This window comes from Notolepis coatsorum (assembly GCF_963971535.1).
Source record: "Notolepis coatsorum genome assembly, chromosome: 3".
Classification (NCBI taxonomy): Eukaryota; Metazoa; Chordata; class Actinopteri; order Aulopiformes; family Paralepididae; genus Notolepis; species Notolepis coatsorum.
The window spans coordinates 148,369,931-148,392,958 of NC_140167.1; the positions used below are offsets into that span (position 1 = coordinate 148,369,931).

General features: G+C 40.4%; 1 protein-coding gene across 1 annotated transcript in view; it reads right to left on the bottom strand.

Moving 5' to 3' along the window:
- Positions 1-1,214: 1,214 nt before the first annotated feature.
- The window catches only part of LOC311226025 (glutaminase kidney isoform, mitochondrial-like), a gene marked incomplete at both ends in the record, with an annotated part of 153,827 nt that continues 132,013 nt past the window's right edge, over positions 1,215-23,028 (bottom strand). Inside the window, 5 exon segments of the mRNA XM_084311406.1 lie at positions 1,215-1,362; positions 1,729-1,755; positions 1,757-1,787; positions 6,171-6,247; positions 6,595-6,656. Coding sequence (XP_084167532.1) covers positions 1,215-1,362; positions 1,729-1,755; positions 1,757-1,787; positions 6,171-6,247; positions 6,595-6,656 — 345 coding nt within the window.

Genomic DNA, 23,028 nt, shown 5'->3' on the forward strand with positions numbered 1-23,028 from the left:
AGGAGAACTTTAATCCGTGGGTATTAATCAAACAACACGGGAAAAGGCAGTCATATTCCAGCGCGGTCTTTATTAGCCGACAACAAAATAGATGCCTCTAAAAATCATATAGCCAATCGAACACAACTAATAAAGGCATTCATACAGCACGGTTATAATGACACACAACCAGCGCCAAACAGTGGTCAACGAACGGTCTTTATTAGTATTTTGAGCTGTCCAGGCAGAATTGCAGCAATGGTTTTAGGGAGCCGTTGATATCTGACATCACCGTTTACAAGTCCGCCTTTTATTTATCCCATAAATCATAATACGCGATAGTGTCTTCTTGGTTCGACAGCAGTGAATTCTCCGTGGAGTTTCTCGGAGTCCCGCTCGGGTCGGTCCATTATTTCACATCCCATGGGGGGTGTTTCCTCATTTTCATGACCATATATGGATAATCATGCACGAGCATTGACGGTAGAACAAAGTGGTATTCATCAACACGGAGGACCATAGAGCCTGCGTACGCACGTGTGATGAATGCCGACTTCCCTGTGCGTACGCTAGTTCTACATTCCGTGCTTACGTGTGGAAGTAGGTCAAGTTCAAAGTCCACGTTGATGCATGAGGGCCCTGATCTAGACTAATATACTGAGGTTACATTACATCTACATATCTATTCTTTGATATCACAAAATTCATTTATCTCAAGAGTATATAAATAAACAATTTACACGTTGCATAATATAATCTCATAGTGTTTGTAAATAGCATTTTAAGTACTCTCATGTACAACACATACCAGTAAGGGGAGGGAGTGAGTATAAGTAGAAGTGACTCAGAAGCGGTAATATACAGCCTGAAAGCAAAGCACACAAAAGGAGAATGCTGTCGAGTGAAAACCTCTGTGACCCCACTCCCGTGGAATGTAGCACTCGTGTTGAATCATCAATTGGTTAAATCATAGTGATTTTTTTTTTTTTTCAAGAAATACAGTATGTGGGCATCCAAATAAATGTAAGAATTAAATGTTTAAAGATATCATTCTGACAGCATTGGGGGGGGGGGGGGGGGGGGGTAGAAATTGAAAAGCCACAAATTCAGCATGTCAAAAGATACGGCACTATCGTACAAAGTCAAAAAGCATCACGGTCCATCGCAACATTAGTAATCTAGAATTTTCCTTTTTTCCTTTACTGAAACAGCGCCTCCCTGTGGCTGCGAGGATTTTACAGCAGGCCATCCAAGTTCTTCTCTGCGGTTTCCTTATCGCCTGTGACCGGCAGGGGGTTGTGTTTGTTATGGTAGTCCTGTAGGATGGTCACGACGTATGGGTGGCCAAAGTGTAAGGCTTCCTCCATGGGCGTGTTCCCCCACCTGCCAAGACAAGGTGTGTGGAGAACATCAATACACCTCCATGATATGGCCCACCACAGAAAATAACAGCTACCTGTGAGTTAAATGCATTATAATAATTAAGTGATATCGAGAGGAAATTATTCATACTCATAGACCTGGGATCAGCACAGATTCTATGCACCGCTTTTATCACATACTATCATTCTATACGTAATTTCCAACAAAAGCAGTTCTTGAAACGTATCACATGTTGCAAAGAAACCCTAAATTGACCATATTCATATGGTGGCCATTTTGGAGCATTTATGTCATGCTCAGGATGGGATTCCTTTCCACCCTGTTCCCAGCCAAGGTAGGGCGACGGAGGAACACAGAAATGCGTACCTGTCTTTGGGCACCGGGTTCACCTTACTCCAGGAGGAAGGTCACCACCTCTCCATGGCCTGAAAGCAGAGCGGTCAGATTCTAGCGTTACATCACTTCAAGATGGACCGGGAATCTTGCAATTTGTACAAAGCGTATAACAAATACTTTTTGTTTTGATACAAAAAAAAAGTATTCCTATGATAAACATTTTCAAATTACATTGACCAGATATTATTCACAGAGGTAAACAACAGACAGTCTTTGATTAAAGATAGAGATTACTGACATAATGACATGATGCAACATGGAGACCTAGGTTACAGCAATGGCCCTATAGCCTAAATCTCTGTAGAATGGCTAACAGAGTATTTATATAGGAGAGTAGACAAAACTAAGTGGAGCATTGGTGTACATACTATGAATTATAGATATGATGTACAGAGAGGTATCTGAAATTATATATATATGATGTACAAAGATATCTGAAATTATAGATATGATGTACAGAGGTATCTGAAATTATAGATATGATGTACAGAGGTATCTGGATAATGAAGTATACTTATGAGAAATCAGATCAGAATGGTCTAATGGCCAAGTATACTTTTCACATACAAGGAATTTGCTTTGGACGTTACTGGTGTGACATTACCGGACAGACATTAACAGACAGATAATACAATAAAGTGGTGGAATAAAATGACATGAGCTAAGTTAAGCACAATAGAATAATATATTTATGAAATAAAATATAGGCCAGGGCTGTATAAGAGGTTGAATACAATTATGTGGGATATAAACTAAATTAAATATAGCTCAATAGATAGATATAGTACAATTATAAGTAATATGCGTGTACAAGCTGAATTGAAGGTTATGTGCAGAGAGAGTGAGAGGTGGGGAATCGTGTGTGTAGATCGATACAGTATGTGTGGGAGTGAAAGCTACAGTGTGTGAGATACTAAGAGAGAGAGATGGAGAGATAGTGTGTTTGTGCATGTGTGTGTGTTAGTATTTGACAGGGACATTTACCAACATACCGTACTTCTGACTGAACCGTCCTTGGGGCACAGGAATATCACATGTGAATTATAGAATTGAGGTGGTCCTCTTTAAATCTGCCTTTTTGGTTTAATTAAGTAAGGTGGACCATATGAGTCTTTATCAACTGTTCAACAGGTGAATATTCAATTAAATTCAAGCTGACAATATTTTAACCTCATGGTCATGGTATAATTTTATATCCAGAGTAGTAAGTAATTCCCATCCCCAACTACACAGACAAAGTATAAAAGAAACGGTCCAAACTACTCTTGAGGTTTAGGCCAGGGAGGGTTTACCAGTATTTTCTTTTAGCAGTCCAGTGGTGGACGGACCCACAATCCTCCCCATCATGTATATAATGGAATATAGTATAGTAGAAATACCCTGATAGAATAGTACTCTCGTGAAAGTAAAACTCCATTCAAAGTTCAAAAGTACTTGTTTAACATAAGACCACCCCCCCCCCCCCCCCCCCCCAAAAAAAGTCCCCCCACACTCACATAGTCAAACAGGTCTGCCAGAATTCTAAACATCTAGGTCAGTAAACACAGCCATTGGAGTTGTGTCTGTGAGCAGTCCACACGAAAAATAAACCTCTGTCCACACGACCGCACAGAGTGATGTATATACATGTAGTACAATGCCAAAGCAGTAGGTGGCGATGTAGTTCAAACATGAAGGCCATTTTCAACCAATCAAAAGGGTTGAGCTTGTTACTACACGTCCTGCTCAAAAACAGAAACCCACCATCTTTAAATTACCTCGCGTGAACCATTTAGCAACATAGCATTTATTTTTCAGCAAGAAACAAAGTGCAATAAAAGTGCAATAAACAAAAAAGGATACAGTCACTGTGTGTTCTGCCTCATTTGTTGATGAAACAAAACCAACATAAACACAATTTACCACCAAGAGCGGAGAGTTTAGTCTCACAAAAAGATCTCTGATGTTGTTAGCTACATGCTAATGTGATTGGAATTTTCCATTATAATAGTTAGCATTGAGGCTAGCGTACATTAGTGTAGTAAGGTTAACGCTAGTAGAATAAATGGATGAAAACGTTACTTAACAGATTGCAGAATGGGTACAATACAATACGGCTCAATACAAACAATTGTTAAGGGGATGCAGACTGTTGTAGTTTGGACTGGGTTCCTTATAACAATAACTTGACAACACATGAGCTTAGTTGGTAGCCGCAGCTACTTGGGACGCCTGAATACTTCCACAACAAATTTGTGTTTCCGCGTCTCTGATTGGCCACGCGCGTTTCTGGTCATGTGACATGTACGCCCAATCGTGGGACAGCAAGTTTTTGGATGGTTAAGCTTAGGCGCTCTTTCGAAGTTGGTTAAGGTTAGAGAGCATGGCGATAGAACGCCTGCACTGATTCCAATCTCTAACCTTAACCAACTGCGAAAGAGTCGCCTAAGCTTAACGAGTGATAAACTAGGCGTTAGGTAGTTTGCAGGCTGTTAGACCCGGAAATAGGCGCAGAACTTGACGTCCCACGATTGGCGCACATGTCACATGACCAGAAACGCGCGTGGCCAATCAGAGCGCAAAACTCGAACGCGGAAACACGAATTTGTTGTGGAAAGCATAGACGCACTTGGGACAGCTCTGCTGTAAACACTGGAAATAACCTCGGTTACTATGCCCACACACAACCACTGCAACCGGGATGCGCGCAAAACTTCACCCTGGACTCGGTTGTAAAAGAACACGGTTGCACTGTTCCAAAAACCCGGTTTGCGTGTGGACGAACAGTGCAACCTCGCACATTAAGGCTTGGTTACATAACACGTTTAGAGGTAATAGAAGTAAACTGACAATTCTAGCCAAATGTAGACTCAAGAGCAGAACTGTGTCAAAGGTTCTGTAGCTTCTTTACGTTATTCACAACTCTTGACACAATAAGGAACTTTTTTGAAAGGGCCAATTTTTTTAATTTTTTTTATTAATTATGAGGTACACATGGCATATTAACACATTGACCGCCGGGGGTTGTGCCCATCTCATACCCCTCTCTGCCACCGTTAAAAGCCTATGGAGATGTTTACCTTCTTTGCAGGGCTATAACCTTTTTAATTGTATTGCTATATTGACATTACTATGGCCCATTCAACATCGATTATCTATCGTTCAGGATGTGGGAACGTTATACTTTTTCATTCATACATTGTTGTGTTAATACCTTCGAGAATATAAGTATGTTTTTAATCTTTTCTGCTGTAATTCCAAAAACGCTAGTTATAGGCCCAAACACATATGATAGATTATCGATTGGCGTTTCTTTCCCATACACGCTATATTAAAAAATTCAAATATATATGATCGGTATACATTATGCTTCATCATGCGTGGAGGAAAGGGGGGGGGTCGTTTATAATTCCTTGATCATCAGTAACGGCTTTATGTAGTATGGGTGATATATTGATCAGATGGTTTGCAGTGAAATGAATAAACAATCGGGCTGAAAATAACGTTACTGTTCTCTTACCTTGGGCCGATGAGACTGGCGGTGAAAGATCCCAATTATTTGACGCCGATCGCCTAGGTCCATTTCCGGTTTGTATGGCGCAATAAACGCCGAAATCATATAGATTATTAAGTTTAGAAAGTGATCCATATGTACTATAGTGTCTGTCAGGAGTCCCGTAGCGAGATGCGACTGCCGGAGGAATTTCCTCGATGCACCGATGACACTTCCGGTTTTTGCGAGAGTGTAACTCGCCCGACCATCCACCAGGCGGCGGTATTGAGCCGTTGCAGTCCCATCTAGGGTCCCGCTAGGGCATCGGGGGTTGGGTGGATGAATTATGAATGCCATGGCGAAAAAATAAAATATTGATCTCAAAAACGCTGAAAAGCGATTTTGGCGACCAATGTGTTAAATGAACACCCGACTCTAGAGTTTAATTGTAACCGTTTAATCAAGATAAGATTCTTTAATTTAGAGAATAATCTATTTGCAACTTTCATATCCCACTATAACTCAACATACAGGTCTTGCTTCAATCATTATCAATGTAATACAAATATTATCAATGTAAACAAACTTACCACCATAAAACACAAGCTAATGTTTGGCTTTCTCAGCTCAGGCAATGCATCCGAGAGTGAGTTTTCTTTTCTAAGTTGCTTAAATGAAAATGTAAATGCAGTAGAACGATGATAACAGAGGGAGCTGGTGGGAGTACTCATTAGAAATACTTGAGTTATACCTTGTAACCGATCAAAAATGCATGCACGTTTCTATTTTAAATAACTTAGATAGATAGATTCTTATTGTCCTTTATCTTCTTAAAACTGGAATGTAGTGTAGTAAAAGTCCCCTAAAACAAACACTCAAGTACCTCAATTTTATTTGTGGTACAGTAGTTGAGATATAGAGGTGGTATAATGTAATGTACCTTCAGCTGCTGCCACATGGAGGGCTGTTCTGGAGTCATAGTCCCTCTGCTCCATGTCCATGGATGACAGAGCAAACCTACAAACACACACACATGGAGGAGGGGAACAGCTCATCTCATGCCAGTAGTTTCAACTTGATCATTCCCAAGCCACAAAACCCCATTACTTACACTTGCAAATACCCTAAATGAGTGTATTTGCAATACAAGTTCTGTAGCCAATGGGGTTTTGTGGATCTACCCCTGTCGACATTATAAGTAGCCATTACATACTGGCTAAAGACTGACGCTGATCCAACCTACAGTATACAAAGAACATGCTAGACAATACCAAAGCACAAAACCTGCACACCGAGTGTAGTGAGTGAGGGAACAAGAGGAGAAATATAATACATGAAATAGAGAGAGAGAGAAAGACACTCACCTCCTTAGCGCAGAGACATCTCCTGTGTAGGCAGCGAAGAGGAGGTTGATAACGGACTTGACCTGGAGGAGAAGAGAGAAAGGCTGTTTGTATGACTCTACATACACACTAATTAAAGAGTTCCTTCTCCACCGATTTTCACAGCTGGAGAAGAAAAGCCTGGACACAGCACGTGATAACACTCCATTACATAGAAAACATCACATATTACAAGCGGGATAAAGCAATAAACAAATATTACTTAATTTATGTTACATGTTTCACTTCCAAGCCATAGCTACTGCATCCATTGTAAATACGAAGAAAGCAATTCAATGCAGCCATGATTTAGCTAAACAGAATTTTATGCAGCAAAATAATACAAACAATCAACCATACAGAGTTCGCTGCATCACTCAAGACTTACCCTGAAACAGGAATGATTCAATGTCAAGGGTTAATGGTTGGATTCTTTCGGGAGGAAATTGAAAATGTGATGGTGACAAAATAAAAGTAGGAGATTGTTCATAATATAGTTGTCAATGATATAACCAGAGGTATGAACAATTATGTTCAATTATAACTGGTGTTGAAAAACATGAGCAATGCTAAACTGCTCCAAAGCATTCAAAAGCATGCTGCATTCAAAAAAAATATCTGTACATCTTAACTTTGAAAGAGTTTAGTTTTTAGTTTTTAATTTTATTGAGATGTCCTCCAATTACGTCACTGCAGAAACTAGATAGAGATATCCCTAACTTTTCAATTGGTTTGAAAAGTTAAGAGATTCACAGGTAAGGGGGAAAATAGACAGAATGAACTGCCCCTTTAAAAATAATCCTGAAAGCCCCTCCCCCAGAGGAAAACTAAACATACTCCAATAGCCTCCAGCTGCAACTCCGGAGCGAGCCCCTCACTAGGCGCTGTGGCAGCCACAGAGAGCGCGCGCTGATTGGCGGAGAGTACGAAGTTTCTCTACCAGACGTCTGGCGCAAAGTACAGACGTTTCTCTACCTTAGCAAACGTTAATTGAATGTTAATTGCCATAAAACAGAAAGTAAATCAGAACGCAGTTAGTTTCTACCTTAGCAAACAACTTTAACAAAGATGGAGAAACGCAATTACAAGGTAAGCCTTTATTACCTTGTATTAATTTATAAGATAAGATATTCCTTTATTAGCCTTATTGATCCCCTTGGGGAAATTCAGGTATAGCAGCATGAGGGGGGAGGGGAGGTACAGGTCACAGAATTATAGTACAGTGGAGAAGTACAAATTTAAATAGAATAAAAAGGCAGTGTAAACAATATACAATATTATTAACTCTGGACATTATGAGCAACAAGGTGCGAGATGAGGGTATGTATGCCCTCTGTTATTTTGCCCTACAATAAATATAGTTGCAATATATAATCTAATAATACAATAGTCTAAATCTAATCTAAATGATCACGGTTGTGTTTGGAACCCAATATAGAGATAGAGAGAGGAAGAAAGCACTGCCTGGCAGGAACCATGACACTAATATATAATCTAAATGCTAAAATGCTATTATATTATTTATAACACATACTTTAATCAAAGATGGAGAAACGGAATTACAAGGTAAGATTTATTATATGACCTTGTATTATAATTATTAGGATTTTATTTATTTTTTTATTATATTATTACTTTTTATCTTCTATCTTTTGTGAAGCAATTCGAGATGACTTGTAATAAAGTGCTATATAAATTAAATGTATTATGTTGTCCTTTTGTATTGTTTCAGTGAGGTGGAGGAATTTGACCGGAGGATAGACAAACAAATGAAGAAGGAAGGGAGACCATGGCACATTTGGTAGGTAGTGCTTTTGCCTACTTCCTTCACAATCATAGGTTTGAATATCAGCTTAGGCCATGTTGTTATGCGTGCCAAGTTGTGTGTTGGGTCCACTTCAGATTTATGATAACCTTTTAAGAATGTGGAGATGTCCCGACCCTTTCTCAACCTCAGTTTGATCTGTGGTGATGAACGGCCAATTTCAGAAAAACAGAAATATTACTTGTCCTATTATTGTCCCTTATTTAAAGAGATGAATGCACAAGAGCTGTACTGGCCTAACAGAAATTATGTTTGTGCTTTCTTCTAGATAACGCCATTCAACCATCATTTGGCCATGGGACTGGTTCTCGGCAATGAAAATAATATATTTTTTTTTACAAATTGCTGAAAACACTGGTGTCGACTGATTTCTTCTGCAGTTTATTATTGTATTTACATGTTGAAATAACTATCACTTAGATCAATAACACTAAAAGCTGTAAATAGTTATGTAATGCCATTAGATTTTAAACACATTTTAGAATTACAACCCAATAACTGAACTATGTTTGTATTTGTTACCCAGTGTCTCAAAATACTGAGGATAAGATGTAACACCATTAACCTCTTATCTATGGATCTCATGGAATATAGGCTTGAGTCAATTGTAATGAACCAAAGGAGAATATCAATTCTATATATATATATATATTTTTTTTTAATGTTGTCATCTTTGACGGTGAATAACACCATGCTAAAATTGACCAGACATGGAAAATCATTCAACACCTTCTTGAGATCACATGTACAAAAAATTTAAGTAAATGAATAAAGGGAAGATGATCAAACAGAAGGTTTTGTAGATACAGTACTGAATTCTGCCATCCGGACATATGCAATTTGAAATATGATTATAGAATATAAGACATTTTTCATCAGATTGCAACGCCGTTTTTTGCTAGATGTTCACAGAAAAGTAGAGAAACTAACTGCGATGTTTTATGGCAATAACGTTAAAAAAAATTCTAAAGCAAATTGATTGAAAACGTATTAACAGATTGCAGAATGGGTACAATACAGTACGGCTCAATACAAAACAACTGCTAAGAGGATGCAGACCAGAAAAAGACTTTTGTCTTGTTTACATCAGGGTCCCCCATTTTCAATTCATCATGACATTTATGACATACAGAAAGAACCAGGGACGTGCACAGGACTTTAGAAAGGCAGGTGCCCGATATGATAAAAGGGCATGCATTATTAAAAGCAATGCGAGCGCACGTAGCGTGCGAGCCCGATTTTTGGGGTTAATACAAGTCTATGGTACATTCAGTTTCACCGATAGATGTCACCAAAACTACATAGTGTCCCTTTAATAACACAATATGCGCTCCAGACCAATAGCTGCGAGAGAGAGAGAGAGAGAGAGAGAGAGAGAGAGAGAGAGAGAGAGAGGAGAGAGAGAGAGAGAGAGAGAGAGAGAGAGAGAGAGAGAGAGAGAGAGAGACCACATTAACTACCTTGTTTAGTTGAAACGTGGTCCAGGTCAGGAGGGCTTGATGAAGTATTATGTCCACTGTCTCACAGACTGTTGTCTTGATGTATATCCACTGTCCTCCAGACTGCATCCAGCCAAATCCTACAATAGGTTTTGTGATCTGCACGGCCTCAGCCAACTAATCACACAACCCACACGTGTGTGTGAGTCAACTCAGACTACCATTGACCTCATCCTGACCTCTGACAAGTCCAAGATCGCCAACAAAGGGGTTATAGCATGCGGGTTAAGTGATCATTATATGATATTCTGTACCCGCAAAAAGCTAAAACAAAAGGCTGGCTGTCACAAAACAGTCACATCTAGAGACCTAAAAACCTACTCTAGCGAGGCCTTTAACCTTGAACTGGAGGGTCTGGACTGGTCAGATGAGCTCAATGGTACACTGGTTGAAGAAACATGGCTTGGCTTCAAAACCAAATTTTCAACAATACTAAACAACATGGCCCCCCTAAGAACCACCAGGGTAAAAAATCGCGCTGAGCCGTGGATGCACGCTGAAATACTGACCGCTATGAAAACCAGAGACAAAAAATGCTCTGAGTTTCGTAAAAGTCAGTCAAAGCTTAACATAAGCACGAGCAGTGAACTCCAAGCCCACGTGACGGAACTCAAACTGGAAAGAAACAGACTAAGAAATGATGTAAACTCCATGATCAAAACAGCAAAGAAAAAATTCATCAATGACAAAACCGAGGAAAACAAAAACAAACCGCGTGAACTTTGGAAATTACTCAATAACCAACTAGGCTGCAGTAAAAAACTTAAAACCAGATTCTCAAACATAAACATAAAGACGGACAACACGCTCATCACAGAAAAGCTGGATGTAGCCAATTACTTAAATAGTTTCTTCACAAACATAGCCACAACACTGGTAAACAAACTACCCTCCCACTCAGGGCATTATGGGGTAGAACACATAGTAGCTTACTACAAAAACCTAGGGGTCCACAAAGACGACTTCAAACTGGAAATGGTAACAACAGATGAGGTACTCAAAAAACTGAGCGCCCTCCAACCTAACAAGGCCACTGGCCATGACAACATCCCCTCCAAATTCCTCAGAGACTCAGCAGCCGCCATCACCCCAGTCATCACACACATAATAAACCTCTCTATAAAACAGGGACACGTCCCCAAGGACTTCAAAATTGCGAGAGTGACCCCTCTGCACAAAAAAGGCAGTAAATTAGACCCAGGCAACTACCGCCCTGTTTCTATCCTTACCTCCATCTCGAAAGTCATGGAAAAAATTGTATACGAACAGGTCGAAAAATACCTTGCGGAAAAAAATCTAATCTACGAATTCCAATCTGGCTTCAGAACATCCCACTCCACTGACACATGCCTTCTCTATTTAAACGACCACATCAAACAAGAGGTGGACGCGGGCAAATACTGCGGCATGGTCATGCTGGACCTACAAAAGGCCTTCGACACTGTCAATCACACCATTCTGATTGACAAGCTAAAAGCAATTGGTTTTGATAGTCTATCAGTGAGCTGGATGCAATCCTACCTGGAGGGGAGAGAGCAGATGGTGGAGGTAAACGGTACCCTATCCCCCCCCCTCACAGTAAACTGTGGTGTTCCACAAGGAAGCATACTAGGTCCGCTACTGTTCCTAATTTATGCAAATGACATGTCGTCAGCTTGTGACTGCAACTTGTTCCTGTTTGCGGACGACTCAGCCCTGCTGGTCTCTGACAAGAACAAATTACAGGTTGAAAAAACCCTCAGCTCAGAACTAAGCAAAATCTGCATATGGCTCGCTGATAACAAACTATCATTACACATGGGCAAAACAGAGTCCATTCTCTTCGGTTCAAATAACAAACTCAGCAAGACCGACGGCTTCTCAGTTACAGTGGGTGACAATATTGTCACAAGGAAAGAAGATATTACCTACCTGGGTTCCATCCTAGAGGCAAATCTTTCCTGTGACAAAATGGCATCCAATGTAATAAAAAAAGTCAACCAACGAACTCGTTTCTTGTACCGGATCTCCTCACTGGTAAACAAGAATACCCTGAAGACTCTAGCAGGAGCACTCATTCAAGGGTACTACGACTATGCTTGCACCTCATGGTACCAAAGCACCTCAAAGGCGCTAAAAACAAAATTACAAACATCTCAAAACAAACTGGTCAGACTACTGCTTGACCTTACTCCTAGAACCCACCTCACCCCTGCCCACTTTGACAACCTAGGATGGCTTAGAGTAGACGACAGAGTACAGCAACTTGCAATGGGCCTGGTCTACAAGATACACTACACGACCAAGGTACCCATGTACATGACTAAATACTTCCCAAAGGTCAGTGAATACCACGATCACAACACCAGAGGGAGCGCCACAAATCATGTTAAACCCAGATTCGGCTCAAACAAGGGACTAAACACGTTTCGCAATTATGCCACATCAATGTGGAACGCCCTACCCAAAGCTGTAAAGGAATGTGAATCACTACCCACTTTCAAAAACACTCTCAAAAAACACCTAAGGGAGACTGCAACTCGAAACTGGCCCCTGTAAATGTCCGAACACAACCCCCGCCAATGTACAGTAAATTACCAAGTATGGTCTTGTCAATAATCCAATGTACAGTGTTGTTTGTACAGTTGTACAGTGTCCCCCACCCACCCCTCCTACCCACCCCCCCCCCCCACCCACCCAACCACCTCCAATGTACAGTCCCCACCCACCCCTCCTACCCAACCCCCCCCCCCCCCACTCCTACCCAACCCCCCCCCCCCCCCCCCCCCCCCCACTCCTACCCCCCCCCCCCCCAACCACCTCCAATGTACAGTCCCACCCCCACCTACCCAATCCAATGTACAGTTTCTACGCCTAATGTATATACTCTTTTCTTTCTGGACTCTTTTTGTATCACAAATACAGTACTGTAATTGCAAATCTGGTATGTCATAAATGTATAGATGTAGCAGTACTGTCTATCTGTATGTCATGTATGTCAAATATGTTACGATGAATTGGAAATGGGGGACCCTGGTGTAAACAAGACGAAAGTCTTTCTCTGGTCTGCATCCCCTTAACAATTGTATGTATTGAGCTGTACTGCACTGTACCCATTCTGCAATCTGTTAATAAAGTTTTCATTCATTCATTCATTCATTCATTCAAATAGCTTATTGTTAGCACTGTAGCTTTGTTGTTGTCAAACTTGTCACCACACAGTCCTGACATTCACGAAGTCAAAAACGAATAGTGCTTGTGCTTGCCGATTGGTGCTAAGAACAGCAGGGCAGGTGCAAGCCGTGTGACGTAATTGGCAGACTCGACTGTCAATCAAAATTATTCTGTTAGAGAGAGAGAGAGAGAGAGAGAGAGAGAGAGAGAGAGAGAGAGAGAGAGAGAGAGAGAGAGAGAGAGAGAGAGAGAGTATGCTGCATGTTTTCCAGGCAGCAGCAGACAGGGAGGGGCTGGGGAGGGGTGATCTGCGACGTGTTTTTGGAAGGACCTATTATTTACAAGAGGGGTGGCATTTCTCTTTCTTTACCTAATATTTAGATTCTATCGTGACATCTTTCATTTGGAAGGGCAGGGCAGTATATCTATATGTGCAACAGTAAAAAAAAAAAGGGTGGCATAAAAAGGGCACTTTCTAATGAAAAATGAAAAAGGCAGGTGCCCGGGCACCCCTTCACCCCTATGTATGCACGTGCCTGGAAAGAACTGTGTAGTAAAAAGAGATCATAAGAAATATATACATCCGACGGGGAAGAAACAGTACATTGGTAAACAAGACGGAAGTATTTTACTGTATTGTACCCATTCTGCAATCTGTTAATAAAGTTTTCAATCAATTCCTGGCCGCGACCCTCTCTCCAACCGCACGTCTCAACTGAGCTAACTGTACATTGCTAAACAAGACGGAAGTATTTTACTGTATTGTACCCATTCTGCCAATCAGCGGTGGTAGAGAAACTTCTGTACTCTCCGCCAATCAGCGCTAACTTCCGTACTCTCCGCCAATCAGCGCACGCTCTCTGTGGCTGCACAGCGCCTAGTGAGGGGCTCGCTCCGGAGTTGCAGCTGGAGGCTACTCAACATTCTAGCCAAATGTAGACTCAAGAACAGAACTGTGTCAAAGGTCATTACTGCAATTATTCACAACTTTCGACACAAGGAGGAACCTTTTTTTAAAAGCAACTTTTTGGTCTTGGGTCTGGTTTTAACAAGAGCTCTTAAATCAATGAAGGGCCAAATTCAACTACATTACAGAGAGGGTGTTTTCTTTTTTTCTTTTCACCCCAATCCAGTGTTTAATTGTAACTGTATAATCAAGATAGATTATTGAAGAATTGTATGAATTGTATGCAAATTATTATTAGAGAATAATCTATTTGCAACTATCCCACTATAACTCAACATACAGGTCTATTTTACTTCAATCCATTTGAGAAAGATTTTTCTTTCCCAAGTTGCTTAAATTAAAATGTAAATGCAGCAGAGTGGTGATAAGAGAGGGAGCCATACTGCTATTATCGATTCAGGAGATAGTGTACATTTCAAATAATTGTGGAATTTGTAATTTCAGTCAAACAATGCCATTTAGCAATAACCTGAAAAGAGCCCTGCTTGGTATTGCACTTTGTTTACCTTTTTGTTCTGATTGTTCTGACAACCTAGGATGGCTTAGAGTAGACGACAGAGTACAGCAACTTGCAATGGGCCTGGTCTACAAGATACACTACACGACCAAGGTACCCATGTACATGTCAAAATACTTCCCAAAGGTCAGTGAATACCACGATCACAACACCAGAGGGAGCTCCACAAATCATGTTAAACCCAGATTCGGCTCAAATATGGGACTAAACACGTTTCGCAATTATGCCACATCAATGTGGAACGCCCTACCCAAAGCTGTAAAGGAATGTGGATCACTACCCACTTTCAAAACCTCTCTCAAGGGACACCTACGGGAGACTGCAATTCAACACTGGCCCCTGTAAATATCCTAACCCAACCCCCTCCAATGTACAGTCATTTACCTAGTATGGTTTTGTCAATAGTCCAATGTACAATTTTGTTTGTTTGTACAGTGTCTCCCCCCCCCCCCCCCCCCCCCCTCAATGTACAGTTTTGCTTGTATATACAGTGTGCCCCCCCCCCAACCACCTCCAATGTAGATTACCCAGTATGGTTGTCAATATCCCAGTGTGCCCAACCCCCCCCCACCCAACCTCCTCCAATGTACAGTTTCTACGTCAAATGTATACACTCCCTTTTCCTGACTCCTTCTGTATCACAAACAGTACTGTATTTGCAAATCTGGTATGTCATAAATGTATAGATGTAGCAGTACTGACTATCTGTATGTCATATATGTCCTGATGAATTGAAAATGGGGGACCCTGATGTAAACAAGACGAAAGTCTTTCTCTGGTCTGCATCCCCTTAACAATTGTGTGTATTGAGCTGTACTGTATTGTACCCATTCTGCAATCTGTTAATAAAGTTTTCAATCAATCAATCAATCAATCATGTGTGGGTTGGAGTTTAGTAACTCATTATACTGTGGACTCTCCAGACCTCTCTTGGCAGAGTCTGAGGTGTGGCCAGCAATAGCAACCCCTCCCCTATCCCCACTCAACTCCAACCCACACATCAACATGTTTTAATAGAGTAGGTCTACCTCTGTTCTTATAGAGCAGGCCTACCTCTGTTCTTATAGAGCAGGCTTACCTCTCTTCTTATAGAGTAGGCTTACCTCTGTTCTTATTGAGCAGGCCTACCTCTGTTCTTATAGAGCAGGCTTACCTCTGTTCTTATAGAGCAGGCTTACCTCTGTTCTTATAGAGCAGGCTTACCTCTGTTCTTATAGAGCAGGCTTACCTCTGTTCTTATAGAGCAGGCTTACCTCTGTTCTTATAGAGTAGGCTTACCTCTGTTATTATAGAGCAGGCTTACCTGTTCTTATTGACCAGGCTTACCTCTATTCTTATAGAGTAGGCTTACCTCTGTTCTTATAGAGCAGGCTTACCTCTGTTCTTGAGTAGGCTTACCTCTATTCTTATTGAGTAGGCTTCCCGCCGTTCTTATTGAGTAGGCTTCCCTCTGTTCTTATTGAGTAGGCTTCCATCTGTTCTTATTGAGTAGGCTTCCCTCTGTTCTTATTGAGTAGGCTTCCCTCTGTTCTTATTGAGTAGGCTTCCCTCTGTTCTTATTGAGTAGGCTTACCTGTTCTTATTGAGTAGGCTTCCCTCTGTTCTTATCGAGTAGGCTTCCCTCTGTTCTTATAGAGTAGGCTTACCTGTTCTTATTGAGTAGGCTTACCTCTATTCTTATCGAGTAGGCTTACCTCTATTCTTATATAGTAGGCTTACCTCTGTTCTTATAGAGTAGGCTTACCTCTATTATTATTGAGTAGGCTTACCTCTGTTCTTATAGAGTAGGCTTACCTCTATTCTTATTGAGTAGGCTTCCCTCTGTTCTTATCGAGTAGGCTTCCCTCTGTTCTTATAGAGTAGGCTTACCTGTTCTTATTGAGTAGGCTTACCTCTATTCTTATTGAGTAGGCTTACCTCTATTCTTATATAGTAGGCTTACTTACCTCTGTTCTTATATAGTAGGCTTACCTCTGTTCTTATAGAGTAGGCTTACCTCTATTCTTATTGAGTAGGCTTACCTCTATTCTTATTGAGTAGGCTTACCTCTGTTCTTATTGAGTAGGCTTACCTCTATTCTTATTGAGTAGGCTTACCTCTGTTCTTATATAGTAGGCTTACCTCTGTTCTTAAAAACAAGTGACACCGGTGCATAAAACAGTCCATTACATTTACCTGTGAAAAAGGAGGGCTGACATACTTTGTGAACGTTATGCAACAGCATACCACATCACAGGAGAACACAAAGCCCGCCCCCCCCCCCCACACACACACACACACAGTAGCCTTGGCATGCGGTCGGATTATCTCTGGCTCCACAAAATGACATTTGAGTGAGAAGTGAGAAGCAAAGCTTAGGAAAAATGCTCCATACCACAACAGGTAATAATCCAGGAGAGAAAAAAAAGCATGTTTATCTCCTGAACCAAAAGGACAGAGGAAAAGGTTTTAAGCAAGTAGAGAAATATTATGTAGATATGAACTCCCCAGTATAAAGAAGAAACAAAGGTAAGTCAAATACAAGTATTATACAACACTATAGAGACCAAAGGATAACCCAGTTTAATGTTTATCTTTTCACAAATAAAAGGTTCCAAAACAGTCAAACCATTTTCATCATACTGAGTTATTCCCTGGCCAGCCGACGGTAACACCTCACACACACATAAAGGGACAGAAAACCAAACAATAACATCACACAGCGTTTACCAGAAACATGAAAACCAAACCACCTTAAGACACCGTTTACTGAAACACAGGAAGATCGAAAAAGAGAGGGTAAGAAAGACAGCGGGCTCAACGAGGGTTACAAGATACCTGCTAGCCAGGCCAAGTTGGCATCACTCATAGGGATGGGCCTTTTGAGTAATGTAGTAGTCCAGCACTGATACTGGTACTGATATTGCAACCACATCAATTCAATTGTAACTACAAAAATGTCGGTCATTAGTCAAAATATTATTTTCCCTGTTCAGTTTCAGGCTAAACTAAGGCCATAATGTGATTTCTGTAGATGTCCGTTTTTAGTAGGTGGTAATACTGTAGTACCCCAAATAAAAGTGCCCATCCCTAATTCCTCAGTGTATCAAACGCAAAACAAAGTGGAATGCAAAGCACAGAGACCAAACCCACACGTTAACCTCCACACATTAAGAAGGCTTGGGAGGCCAACAGATTGCCTGTGTGTTGCTGCTATTAACCCTTTCAGGTGTACAAGCCCAAGATTCTGAGAAGAGAATGTTGGCTAATTGTAGCATAATACAGTAGCTACTGGCCACCGATAGCCCTCTTTTCTTGATCCTCCAATCACAACTGTTCGGGAAGCAACTGTTACAGTATGATTGGAGGATCAAGAATAGAGGGCGTGGCTTGATATAGGCCAGTGCCAGGATGGAACTCTGAGGAAACCCAAACATAAAAACGTACAACTGTAATGGTTAAAAGCAGTGCTACACAAGACATGACAATTGGACAAAAATGTTTAAGTATTTCCTGTCATCAGTAAGTATTTCCTGTTATCAGTAAGTGTTTAGACAATTCTTAAACAAGAGCAATCTACTACTAACATTCCAGTCAGATGAGTTTATGAAATAAAGGGTCCATTGGTGTCATTGCACTGCTTTGAGCCCATTTCCAACCATCACTGACAGTGATCACTTCGAAACATCCACCTGAGCTGTGCGTGTGTGGGGGGGGGGGCTTGCTTCCAACATACAGGTACTGGGATGTTAAAACGTTCCAATTAAAAAGTTAATATTTACATGAAAGACTATGGCATTTAGAGACAGATGTTGATGGATTATAGTATTTTATTACATTTTTCACATGGGACATCAAGGAAAGATAAAATCTTCAGACTTTCCCCATCCCGTTCTTAGTTCCATCACAACCACACTTAGAATAATTTGCTCAGAACTGTGAAAGAAGACAGTTCATGTCTTAGCATTTGCCTTTCCCTCAAACCTCCCATCTTTAGAAGCCAACAAGGACATTTAGGATGAGAAACATTGGCTTTGAGAAAACAAAAAAGGTACCGATTGGTTCCAATTGTATTGTATAGGTAATCATTTCATATAATCAAAAGGCCAAAATCAATGTCTCATACAACTAAGATAAATATGTACATGTGGTGGTAGGTAATAAAACATGTGGTGGTAGGTAATATACATGGGATTACAACACATTTATTAAATCATACAAAAAACATGCATGAGGGAGAGTGGGGGGAGGCAATTATACATTTTAAAAGAGACCAAAGGAAACACTGTATACATGATATGAAATCACACACTAAAATAGTACGATTTCAAAAAGGAAATACTAGTACTGCATTCAGAAACCATGTCATCAGGTTGAGTAACGGCCATGTCATCAGGTTTAGTAACAGTCACATTCTTGGACATGCAAGAAATGTTAGTTCTGATGATATTTTAAGTAACTTTTTTTAATCTTCAATCGATTTAACACCGACCAAAATGATACTGAAAAATAAATAAATGTATATATTATATATATAACAACAGTTACAGCAGAAACACCACTTGCTCATCATGCCATCGAAGGAGCAACGACTATCGAAATGATTTCTCATTCCAGTATGATTGGTCTGTGCAAAAACAAACTGAATTCTGGCTATGACCCATCGGGTCAGTAGCTTAAGGGTTAACCCAGTGTCAAACTCCTAATCACATTGTAACTGAAATGCAGTCTTGTCGAGTCTTACCGACAATTGACAGCAACTGCATTCTAACGTTGTGTTGTGCCTCCTTGAGCAGACTGATGGCCTGCTGAACACACACACATTCTTCACTGTTACCATAGCAGCAAGAAAGAAACAACTCCAGTACGACTAAAGAGGATAAACTAACTCCTACTAACCTATTCTACATAAACTAACTCTTACTAACCTATTCTACATAAACTCCTACTAACCTATTCTACATAAACTAACTCCTACTAACCTATTCTACATCTTCTAATTATAAACCACATGACTTACTATTCAGTCAAAGTGCACAAATATTATTATGTGGCTAAACAAGACGTTGTGGGTTGGGTCTGAGCCTGGGGGCTCCCTGGGCGAACTGCCGGGGCCTGGGAGCCCTCTGATAACTGATAACCGTTCCTTTTTGCTCACAAACATTCAACGCAAACTGCCGTCTTTGACTCTAGTAACATGGCAGATGTCGACAGCATGCCAACTTGTAGGTGAGAATGACATTTGTAAGATACACAAATGAATGCTTGCATGTCGCTATTACTACATCAAGCATTGATCATTTGCATACTTACAAATTAACTGTAATATTTATGAACAAGCTAATTTGATTTGATTAAATCTGCTGGTATAGATGATTCTTAGCCAACTGGTAACCCCCCCCCCCCCCTGTAAAAACCCAATCGATCCACAGATTATATAATTTACACATAGACACAATTCGAACCTTTTTATACAGATTATAAATAATAGATTATAGATGTAAATACGGCCACCAATAAAAATGCGTTTCATACCGGAATGCTTCAAAGGGCCAGTGGCCCCCGGGCCAGAATGAGTATCACTTGACTGTGACAGAAGCTTTTGAATGCCTTGTACCACAACTATGAATACAAATCTGCAAACACACAGTAAAACATTTTAAAAACCATAACTCAATACGAGGAAGAAAATAAATGAATAAGACATGACAAAACATAAAAAGGTGGGACCTTAAAAAAAAAAAAAAAATCAACAGGTTGTTAACGGTTATAGAAGCTAGCTCAGAGCTAAATCAACAGGTTGTTAACCCTTTGATCGCCGGGGTTAAATTCATAATTTACCATCCCTCGCCAGCCATATTTAACATGGAGAAGTTCCCCTTCTTTGCAGGGCTATAACTTTTTAAATTGTATTGCTAAATTGACATTACCATGGCCCATTCAAAGTCCTATATCTATTGTTCAGGGTGTAGCAACGTTATACTTTTTCATTCACATATTCATACTAAAATACGGTCTAAAGTATAAGTATGTTTTTATCGTTTTCTGCAGCTTTCTCCAGAACGTGATTTATAGCCCCAAATGCATTATATTGATGATTGTATACAGTTTGATAGCAATCGGCGCGAGATAAAAAATTTCAAATGGACGTACTTCTAGAATGATCTACGTATGATCTGATGATGACCGGATGGGCGGGGGGTCATTTATAATTCCGTGGGCAACGTTATATCATTCATCTAGTGTGGGTGATATGATCATTGGAGCAGTTAGTATAGAAGACATTACAAAATAACGCTGAAACTCACCGTAGCTTCCTCACGCCGTTGGGAGATGAGCGTGGAACAGAATTTTTTCTATTATGGGATATAGAAATACCCGATCCATTTCCAGGTTGTATAATAGTATATACGTCCAAATCATGTTGTTTATCGAGTTATTGGCAACGGATCGATATCCATTGTGTCGAGCTCGAGTCCCGGGACCTATAGCGAGTGATCGGACCAAATTGAAATGAGCACCAGCGTCCACTTCCCTGTTTATGTCCTGGGCGATCTGCCGATCTGCCACCAGATGGCGCTCTTGAACCGTTAGAGAGTTGACAGGGGCTCACCAGTACATATAATGTCTCCGGGGGAGAAATATGATTTCGATCACAGATTTTTGAAATATTGATCGGCAGAATAAGCATGGCGGAGAATGACGCTGAAAAGCGTCAACGGCGATTAAAGGGTTAAGAGTTATAGAAGCTAGCTCAGAGCTAAATCAACAGGTTGTTAATGGTTATAGAAGCTAGCTCAGAGCTAAATCAACAGGTTAACGGTTATAGAAGCTAGCTCAGAGCTAAATCAACAGGTTGTTAACGGTTATAGAAGCTAGCTCAGAGCTAAATCAACAGGTTGTTAACGGTTATAGAAGCTAGCTCAGAGCTAGATCAACAGGTTGTTAACGGTTATAGAAGCTAGCTCAGAGCTAAATCAACAGGTTGTTAACAGTTATAGAAGCTAGCTCAGAGCTAAATCAACAGGTTGTTAACGGTTATAGAAGCTAGCTCAGAGCTAAATCTACAGGTTGTTAACGGTTATAGAAGCTAGCTCAGAGCTAGATCAAGTAAAGAACACATACCAGTTCCACACAGTTTCAAGCTGTGACCGGAAAACAAACATGGATAAAACTGCCCCCCCCCCTAGCAATGTGTGGGGTAACATCTAAGGCTTCTGCTTGACATTCATGTGCAAATATTTCTATGCCATTTTCTGGGGAGACAAATAATAATAGTAAGGAACGTCTGTGAAGTGTATACTCTACACATTCTGATATGCTGTTGAGTATTGTGACAAACATTTGTCCACACTGGCGCACACACACAAACACACTCACAATAGCATAATGGTACATCTATTCTACCTACCATTGAGTACATTTAGAAGTACAATAAATCATAAATTGGTGCATGGAAATAAATGCCACCCTTTAAAAAGTTAAAGGCAGTAGTTTGTTGAGTATGCAATGATATACTGTGTGTATACAATATATATATATATATATATATATATTAGGGCTATCAATTAATTTAAATATTTAATTGTGATTAATCACATATTATTCAAAAATTGTGTATCTGTTCAAAATATACCTTAAATGGATATTGTTCTTAATATCTTATGAACATGAGTGGACAGATATGCTTGCTTAATGCAAATGTATGTTTATTAGATCAAATAAACAAAATTACAAATATTGTCCAGAAAAACAAAAGGCACTGCATTTAGAATTAAATAAATATGCTGCAAATAATCAGAACATGGCAAAGCCCAATAGGCAACAACAGATCGCCATATTGACCTGCTAAATGTGACATTAGGTAAGGGATAATGTATGGCTACGAGGTCATTGTCATTGACAATGACCGAGTAGGCTATACATTATCCCGCTTATTACATGGCTAACTTACTAACAATATACCTAATTCATTTGACAAATCGCAGTTGTTCTGTGGCTCTGTCAGCCCAAATAAAGTGATTATTATTATCGCGGGCAGCCTCTGGCTCCGCTGTCAGTGCAGCGCTATACATTATCCCGCTTATTACATGGCTAACTTACTAACAATATACCTAATTCATTTGACAAATCGCAGTTGTTCTGTGGCTCTGTCAGCCCAAATAAAGTGATTATTATTATCGCGGGCAGCCTCTGTGTTCTGGCTCCGCTGTGTTCTGGCGTCGCTCCGCCCCCTGTCATCGCCGGCACGGCAGTGTCTAATTGCACTGAAACAGTGTGTCAGTGGGCTTGATTGCGAACAGCTGCGCTCTGCGGTCATTATTGAAAAATCTGCGGTCATTATTGAAAAATAATGACCGCAGTCGGGGGGCTATTGACCAATCACAAGCAAGCATTTCGGCGAATGTGAAAACGCCATGTAATAATCAGTAATATGAGTACTCACACAATGTAGTGTCCAACTTTACTCTTATAA